At 30.6% G+C, this 10,000-nt stretch overlaps 1 protein-coding gene across 2 annotated transcripts; it reads right to left on the reverse strand.

Annotated features, from left to right (window-relative positions):
* Positions 1-759: 759 nt before the first annotated feature.
* LOC111281898 (putative methyltransferase PMT2) lies at positions 760-5,608 on the reverse strand. Of its 2 annotated transcripts, none has more exons than XM_022869695.2 (7): positions 5,376-5,608; positions 4,517-5,175; positions 4,185-4,395; positions 3,737-4,031; positions 2,806-3,195; positions 2,028-2,105; positions 760-1,251 (listed from the first exon to the last, which is right to left on the reverse strand). In XM_022869695.2, the coding sequence occupies exons 2-7, from the start codon at positions 5,159-5,161 to the stop codon at positions 1,020-1,022; spliced, it is 1,851 nt and encodes a 616-aa protein (XP_022725430.1). In that variant the 5' UTR covers positions 5,162-5,175; positions 5,376-5,608; the 3' UTR covers positions 760-1,019. The 2 variants fall into 2 exon arrangements, with proteins under 2 accessions (XP_022725430.1, XP_089616618.1); XM_089760492.1 differs by lacking the exon at positions 5,376-5,608 and adding an exon at positions 5,271-5,373.
* Positions 5,609-10,000: the final 4,392 nt, after the last annotated feature.

Here is a 10,000-nt window from a genome sequence, read left to right on the forward strand (position 1 = left end):
TTTTGACAAAAAACCCCTTAGATAATCTCAAAAAAATGAAATGAGATTATTTAAGGTTTTTTAAAAGAGATTATTCAAAAAATTTTTTGTCAAAAATATCTTAAATAATCTTGTTATAAACATTGAAAGAGATTATTTAAAGTATTTTTTATAAGAAACATTTTGAATAATCCATTTGATTTTTTATAAAAAATTATTCAAAGTATTTTTTTTGTAAAAAAAAGCCTTAAATAATGATTATTTAATACTTTCTTCAATCCAAACATCTTAAATGATTATCATTTAAGACGTTTCTTCAAACTCAAAATTTATTTGAATGATGATTTATTGAAGATGTTTTTCATGTTAAACACTATATATAAATCAAAATGTTTTATCAATAAAAACTTACAACTGATTTTTATTCATTTTCAAATATAGTTTTTAAAATAATTACTACTATTTCATAATTTTTTAATCAAATCAAATTTAAAAATGATATTACTTTTCCTCTTAAAACCTTACAACATCATAAGAAAAAGTAAATTTTTAATTTCGAAATTTTAAGTACTGTTTAAAATCTGTTAATTTTCTTCAAAATCAAACTAATCAAATATTTAACAGTAAAATTTTGAGAAAAAAATGTGTTAATTCCTCCTAACCTAACGCCTTCTAATAGTTCAATTCAATAAATTGGGGCACCATTTTGTTAAAGAAATTGACAAATCATTGAGTCAGAATGTGCAATAACATTTCGAGTTATCATCCAAAACACCAATAAGGGCAAAATTCAATAATCATAAAACTTAGGAAGCACAGCTTTTATAGCTGTCTGTCGATAAACTAAATACAAACGAACACAGACTGATCAATAGTTAGTTAACTGAAATACTGTAACCGCCTCCCTATACGAAAAAACAATCGTAGCAGCAAAATTTTTCACGCTGGAGATTAATAAATTCATGTTACAAACTAGTGTAACAGAGAGCATTTGCCAGTTCAGTTCATGCCAGGGTTTTAAGTTTGCTATCCTCTGCCGATCACTGCGCGGCTGTCGTGTTTCCATCTACAACCCAATATTGCTTAACAGCTAACAATATCTTCTCAGGAACTAAAGGACCATCTTCATGGTCAATCATCTTAGTGTCCCACCTCATTCCTGCTGTTATCTTCTTCACCTTAATTAGAACATCAACTTCGTCACGGAATATAACCGCACCTTCTGGACGCAAAATTCGGTCCATCTCCAATAGAATGTCCTCCAGATTACATCTGCAAATATTCCATTAAATATATGAAGTTCAAAGGATAAGAAACAGAATGCCAAACAGCACTAACAATGGTAAGCTCAGACCAAACAACAGGTAATAAGTGTTTTTCATGTAGGTGGATCATTAAACCATTGAGAATCCTCCGATGCATCATCAATTGAATTTTCCAGTATTGTTAAAATTGAAGTCCTAAGATGTATAGTTTTCTCATTGTTGATAGTCCACGTTGAAAAGTTTTTACAGAATCATTTAGACATGAATAGTTCTTTTGAAATACTTTAGCTCGGTTGTGAGTTTAATTGCAGAACAAAAACGTTGAACTGTTTCAATGAATGGCATTTGGAAACAGGTTTTTGTTTGTGGTTATGAAAAGGATATTTCTATAACTTTTGCTAAAAAAGATATCTAGCATTTGAAAAAGTTATCTTTGAATGACATTTTTATATCCGAAAAGTCCAAAGTCCAGCTGTTAGAACGCAAAAATAGGTGTTTCACACCAAGATAAGATAAGCTGCACACCAAATGTGACAGTTAAAATAAACTGCAGTTAAACAGAGCAAAAGCATGAGAACTCAACTCATGTTTCATTCGCAGATTATAAACAAAGTTCACATGCATGGTAAAATGAATCACACATCTAAAAGTAAACTTACTTGCACCCATCAATGCAAAAGTACTGACAAGTGACAAGTACTACTAAAAATGACATGAGTTGGGCAATGGCATACATTAGACTGCTCAAAAGTAATCGAATGCACATTTAACTATGATACTTACTTGTCCTTGTACAAACTGAAAAGACCATGGGCATGAATGAGATCATACGTCCTTGGGTATGTGGAGAAAGCCTCACACCTGAACCAATGAAAAACAAGAAAAACAAGAAAAATAACAAGTTCAATATATGCCATCATATCAAGGGAGGCCACATAGTCTACAGTATATAGGATAAAGTCTCAGGCTAGTTTCTCGTCTAACTTAAACTGTGCTCTTCTTTTGTTTACCTGTTTGCTCCCACATTTCAAAATAGATATAAGCAACTTAAATTCTTTTTCCCTCTTTCTCTCTTTACCTAAAACTTTCTCATAGTCAAATGAAAATATCTTAATGTTCATAATATTAAAGAGTGACAAACAAAATCCTTTATTAATTTCAAAGCATCAAATGATGAGTAAGAACCATAGAAAATAGCATAACCGTAGCCACACAAATCGATAAATGAAGCAGTGTTTCTGGCAATTAATACAGTCTACAATACACTAATAAGATACTTCTTTTATTTCAACATTATAGCCTAAAGGCAAATCCAGATATTAGAAGTCCAACAAACTTAGCATTTTATCTCATTCATTATTAAGAGTTCTAAAAGGCACTTATTTTTTTTGTTACTTTGATATTAGGAAAGAGTTTATTAAACATTATAGATTCATCACAAGGGAACTTAAGAGGGATTTCTGGCAAAACCACAATTAGTATATTGACAGTAGTAAAACAAATATGAACACTTTAGAACAGCACCAACTACAAATAAAGCCACAAAGTTAGTAAGCCTTACCAGTCATGATAGATGCCAATTAATCCTCGCTCATATATGACACCTAGGGTGTCTTTCTCTGCTATGGTGGGCATGACATTCATAACCCACAATTTGGGAGAGTCAAGAGCTGCAGCAAATCCTCCCAACCCAGCATTCATATCCAAAATATTGTGATACCTCCCAGAGTCAATAAGTCTATTGATTTTCTTATAAGCACTTACATGCTTCTTCCACTTATGGTTATCCTCTTGGTATGTCTCAACAGAAACTGCAGGAACACTTCCACCACCTATTCTAGGAGGGACAGCATATAGCCTCTCTGGGAATGGCTTCAATTCCCCACCAGCAACTTCATCTGGATTACTAACTTCTGGATATGGAGTAATGCACACATCCATTTTCTTGTACCTAGCAACCACAAGAGAAATTGATTAAATAAAATGAAATTTAAGACCTAAAAAGAATTAAATTGCTGTGATCCAATGTTATGCTCAAGAAACATAAACCTTAAAAATATATCTGAAATTGGTTTAAAAACCCCAAAAGGAATGCAATACAGTAACCCTGAAACTTATATGTTTCAGATCCCACATATGGATCACAGGATTGCTTAAGAACAAGAGAAGAGAATTAGTGCAATTGGTTTATAAGGGTTAATGAAATTGCTAAACTGCTATGCCTGTATACGTTCTGAGTCATAAGACATGCATTGCAGGTTCCCTTTTAATGTTTGCACTGTTGAGGCAATTTCTATTACAATTGACAAGATTAACTATGATATCCATGAAAGGTGTGAAACTAATTTGCACCCAAGCTTCAAACACCACCAGAGCAGAGCAAACTTCTTCACTGCAATTTTACTAATTCCAAATAGTAACTTAATATGTATGTGAAATATTGTTTTCACTGCAAACTGTAAGATTATAAAAGTTTCAAGCATAGCTCATACCAGACATCATTAGCTTCTCCAGCTTTGCAGAAACTAGCTTGAGAATCATCTTGTCTACCACGACAAGAATCATCATTAACTCTCTTTTGCCAAATGGCAATTTCACCCTTCTCATGCTTCTTCTCCCAGCAAAGAAGTTTGGCAATGTCCTCAATCTTTTGTTGTTCCTCCTCAAGATCCCCCTTGGGACGCTGCCATGATTTATAATTGTTCCTCCAGTTGATTGGAGGACCTGAAAGTACCCAGTAACCACCAGGTCTAAGAACACGATCAACCTCCTTCATGTACATTCCATCTGCAGTAGACAAACCCATAATGATGCATCAATCCCTCAACTTCCGTTGTGAAAAATCTTCACTAAAACAACAGCAAAATGGACAAATCTACTTAAAATAACAAACTGTTTATGCTTAAACATAGGAAGACTCGATTTCAAAATATGACTCACCATTTGCTCCCCATGGAATCAAGCAACGAGAACAGTGAGCCATATCAAAAGCTCTAGATGGGTATGGCATCTTTATGGTCCCAAGAACACCAATAACAGCAGGTACACCTCTTTCAAGAGCAAATTGAACCTGTGCTTCGTGTGAATCTCTTGGCGCAAATGACATGGCAATAACATTTCTACTCCAAAGGTATGCACCCCAACTTGCAACCTAAAGAAAATAACCAATTGTAAGATTCAGTACCTACTTAGATCAAAATATACAAAGACAAGTGCATTATGCCTGTATAAATAAATAGATCAACCGAAAAACTTTCAAGAGCATGACATACCCCACAACCGGTATCGAGAGCAGTCCTAACCGTCCCATTAGTAATTGGTATCACGGAGGCAAGCTGATCAATATACTTATCCGCCCCTTGTGGAAACTGCGTTCCTCCACCAGGGAACCTGAACACATTACCCTCATATTGGATCCAATTCTGAATAGCCTTCTCCACCGTCAAGGCCTTATACGGGGCATTAGCATAAGGCACATAATCCCGACTCTTAGGCCAAGGAAACGGGGTCACATATCCTTTCGGTGCCGGAATAAGACAATGCAACTTCTCGTCCTTGCTCGGACAATGCCTCTCGCGATAAATCATGTTGTCCCTAGGGAAAGTCATGGCCCGCTTTTGATCCTGACAAGGCGTGTAATCAACGTAAAGAGGAGGACAGGGGTCGAAAGATTTGGGCTTTTCGGATTCATCTATGTTCCCAACTTCACCAGCGTGATGGGTTTCGAAGTTTAAGGTTGGGACGATGTTGCAATCTGCACCATGTTTGGTCATCTCTAAAGCTATACTATCCCCCTTACCAAAACCACTTCTTTGCCACGCTCCTAAAATGTAGAAGAAACAACATAATCCAAAAACAATAAATATTTGAATCGAACTCCTTGTTCTACCATCAGCTGAATTCGGTTTCAGTGCCATTTTTAAATAATAACCTGCAATTAAAAAAAAAAGAAAGCAATCAAAATCCTGAAGATCTGACAACGATCAGAAACAAAAACCAATTGATTTAATTTTAATTTTACTCAACTGGCTAAGAGCTCATTTGAGTAAATTTAGCAAAAAAAAAAATTCTTTAAATCAGAAAAAATGAAATCGTGATGATTCAAAAGAAAAGAAATGTCAGATGACTTACCAATCGCATCAATAGACGGAATCAGTGGTTAAAATTCTCAAAATTAAAAAAAAAAAAATCAATTTTGATTTTTTTAAATGGTGATGGGAGAAGTGGAGATTTTCAAAGAGGAAGGAGACGTGTCAATGAAACACTGAAAAGTGACAACCCTAATCTCTCAATTATAGTAAAATCGAAGAAGAAGAAAAAAGATCATCAAAATCAGAAGAAAAAAAGCTTTAAAAAATTGTCACGGTCGTTTTATTGATGGGTAATGCTATAAATGCTTCAAAAAGAATTCGAAAACGCACGTCTTTCTCTATCTTTGTCTGTCGTATCATAATTTGGTTGATGGATAATTTTAATCTCCTGAAAATATTGTGATTTTAATTGATTAAACAATAATAAATTTTAATTTGGGAGTTTTTTTTTAACCTTTTTGCTTATTTTAAATCTTCCTTCGTCTTTTCTGATAACGATAAAACGGCTCCCCCTTTCGTAAAGTGATTGTAAAAACAGGGTGCGCAATGCGCATCGGGAGAAGGCGGTGGCAGGCAAGGGGGACCCACGCGCCAAAAAAGGTTAAGAATTGACTGAAAAAATAATGGGATGGGTCACACGCACTAGATTACATTTAAAGAGGCGGTGATTGATCATCATGATGATGATCAACGGGGACAACAGCTTTGAACCGTCCGATGGAATATGAAGTGCATCAAATGGTGTGGGTCTAAAAGATCAAATATATATATATATATATATATATCGTGGCAGCAACTTAATGACGACAGATATTTGACAAGGTTAGTTTGGTTTGGTTTGGGATTAAATTCGAACATTGATTTCGCTAAGCTTTTTGGCTGTGCAGATTTGCTGTTTCCATTCATGCATGACATTTAATTTCATTTTGTTGGGACACTTCATTTGGCAAAAATAACAGGTTTTGGGGACACCATAACATTAGGATAATTTATGTATTTATATTATATAAAATATTAATAATTTATATATTTATGTTATATTTTATATAAAAATTATGTGTTATAATTTGAATTGATATGAAAATATAAAATATTTTTTTTTAATTTTTTTAATTTTATTTATAATTTTTATTAAAATTTTAAATTATATTTTTTTTATATTTTTTATATAATATTATTATATTATGTTTAAAATTATCGATTTAGATTTAAGGATAGGAAGGACCCTTAAGAGTTACAAATTTTGGATTTTCACTGTATTCTTATTCATTTCTTCATCTCTTGCTATCAATGTTCATTTATGAATCAATTTATTCCAAGTAGTGAAAAAAAAAGTAATAAAAGATAGAGGTGGCAACGGGGAGAGTGAGTCTGTTTACTTCAGTAGGATTTTTTTTTATTTGTTTGGGTTAGGGTCATCAAATTCAAATCATGTCAAATTAATTTTTAAAGTCATTTTTGAATTAAGATTAAATCAATTTTAATTTTAAATTTTTTTTATAAAATCAAATTTGAATACAGATATATTATAAATTTTTTCAAATTTGAATGAAATCTTTGAACCAAGAAAGTCAATGTCCATAATTTATGGTTGATTAAATCTAATTCTAGTAGGAAAAATACCTACTTTTTTTTTTACTTCAAACTCAAAAGAAGAATTTAGACAATCCATAAGTGGGTTAATTTGAAAGTTCAAAACCAATTATATATCAAAGGACTCATGATCGTAATTGGAATTCGTTTTCTATAAATAAATAAAACAATTATATTAGATGCACTTCCATTTTCATGATGAAGAAATTTCAAATATAAATGGAACATTCTATATAATTGTCAAAAGAAAATAATTTATGAAGTTTATGGTTATCAAGTTATGGCAACGTTCTTATGTTTGAGTTCAACTTGAAAAAATTTTAATCCAACTACACATATATTTTAATTTATATTCAATCAAATGCATATGTATCATACTTAATTTTAAATTATAATTAGGATTCAAATTAAAAATTGTTAACTTCAAAATTGATTATAATATTATTGATTTAACAATTTATTGATAATATTTCGAGATCTTACCAAACTTTAAGACACCACTTAATCAATATCTCAATTTCACTAGAACATAATTAATTATTCTTATTATATTATAATAATTAATATTAAGTTTACAAGACAAAAATAAAAAAAAAAATATAATTCCATTTTATAGGTAGAGAGGCAATAAGGTGGATTGGCTAGTTCCATGAACATGTAATACCATACCAACATGACGGCAAGATGATGATACTGATGATGCTTCATGGCATAAACAATACAACAAAGTCAAAGTTTCATTTAATTCAACGACCATCATGGCCATACCACGGATTGCATTTGGTAGCCATGCTGTCCCTGAAAAGAATCAGCTCTATTATTTAGTTTCTAATGTTGTCTACATGATTGCAGCTTTTTTTTCTTCTTTTTTTTTTTTTTTTATAAAAGGATCATAAATATTTTTGTCTTGTTTAGATTTAATTTTTTAAATAATATATTTAAAATTTTGCTTCCAAAATATTCTTGTATCCTTATTACCTAAAGTAATAATTGTTAATTAGAACATGAATTGTAAGATTAAATTTGGTTTAATTTTGCTCCCCTGATTTTAACAAATTTGGCAGGCCTTTTGCAGGGTTTAGATCCGATCAACGAGCTCTCATCAGCTTTGGGTCAAGGTTAGGACCTAACTCGCAAAGAATCTGACTTTAAGAATTTATATAGAATTGGAAAAGTCAGCCATTCATGTTTGTTTCTTTAACAAACTACAATAGAGAAAATGCTTAGCATTTTGCGATTGCAGGCATTCAGACAATTAATTTGACCCATATACTATGTACATTTGTCAGTGAGATAATATCTACATCCCACTAAATTTATATTAAATATGATGATTTATATATTTATATCATATAAAATATTAAAATTTATGTATTTGTATCATATTATATATAAAAATTATATGCTATAATTTTTATTGATATGAATTATAATTTTTTTTATTTTATTAAACTCATATATAATTATTATGCTAAAATTTTAAATCGTATCATTTTTTAATTTTTTATATCATATTTATATCATATCATTTTATCATATTTTAAATTATCAGATTTAATTTATATAAAATGATATTTATTATTATTATTATTTTAGAAGTGAAAAAAAAAAGAAAAAAATTATAAAATTATTTGGGCAATTAAACCCAAATTATTTTTAAGACGAAGGTGATTAATGTAAAACACTCGACTTTCATTTTTTTTTTTTTTTTATTTCAGAGGTAAAACTGAAAGAGTGATGATGGTTTGGTATTGTGTCATATTGGTTGAATTAAGTTCCAAATCCTATAATTGTATAAATTTTAGTGCGAATAGGTACAAATTCCATAGCTGGAAGAAAGGGCTAGTTAGGTAGTATTGTGATAGGAGCCTCCAGATTTTGACTTCAAATAAAATGGCCAAAAATGCACTTAAGCATTTTTTTAATATACAAAATCATACCTAAATTTTAGACAAGTGAGATTTATAAGTCCATGAAAAACCATTTAAAAAAAAAAAAAAAGAAAGACAAATTATAAAGGGTCCACACGTCTTTACAATATGAAATTTATTAACGTGAGATTTATAACTATTAAAATTTAAATATTAATTTTATTAAATTTTTTTAAAAATACATAAAAAATTAAATTAAAATTTAAAAATAAACTTATCCTCTTCTAAAGGAGATTTAAATTACCTTAAAAAAATGTCTTAATCATTGTTATGATCTAAAATTACTGTTATTTCAAAATTTTAAATTATTATCTGATTATAATAAATATATCATGTTCATTTTAAACATTACTCTTTCCATCTCAAAATGTTTCTTATGTATTGATTTTTACGAAGTTAAAATTTTTTTTTTGATTTTAAGTATTTAATATTAAAATTTAATTTTTTTATAGAATTAAAATTTTAAGATTTTAATGTTAAACAGTAAAAAAAATTTAAATATAATTTTAAATATAAAAAGTAAAAATTTTAAATATTTAAAAAAGATATAATTTTAAGATATCTAAAAAAAATAAAATGAGACAAAGGAAATAATAAAATGCTACCAAAGACAAAAGAAAACCCATTTAAGATGGATTTGGACATGAGGTACAAGAAAAGGATTTGTATTGTTTTTCAACAAAAGAGGGCTCACCTTTTACAAGATTGTAATTAAGGAGGCTAATGTTTCACGTAGAAAGAGGCATAGAAGCTTGGGTTGAAGAGTTTGACCCATATTTTTAAACAAGTAATTTATGGTTACACGCTTGGGACGCAAGCCCTAGGTCAAGGAACAGACAAAAAGGGTTCCAACCGAGGGCTAGATTTGAGGGTTTCACTGAATTGGGGTCCCAAGTTTGGCATTTGACTCACTGAACTCAACCCCATTAAATTCATCGTACTAAATTTGCCAGCAACTTAGTAGACAATTTTTTACCAAGTTCTTAACTACGAGAAAATTGGACTCTATGCCGAGGGTTTTTGAAGGAAAATTCAAACTCGATTTCAGTTTCACTTTGTTGTCACTTGATTGCCATTACCAAAAAGCAAGAAAATTGAGGAATTCTAGAGTGCTTGGTTTTCCAAAGCTCACAAAATCTGA

Source organism: Durio zibethinus, chromosome 5, assembly GCF_047325235.1.
Source record: "Durio zibethinus cultivar Kanyao isolate XHJ-2024 chromosome 5, ASM4732523v1, whole genome shotgun sequence".
Lineage (NCBI taxonomy): Eukaryota > Viridiplantae > Streptophyta > Magnoliopsida > Malvales > Malvaceae > Durio > Durio zibethinus.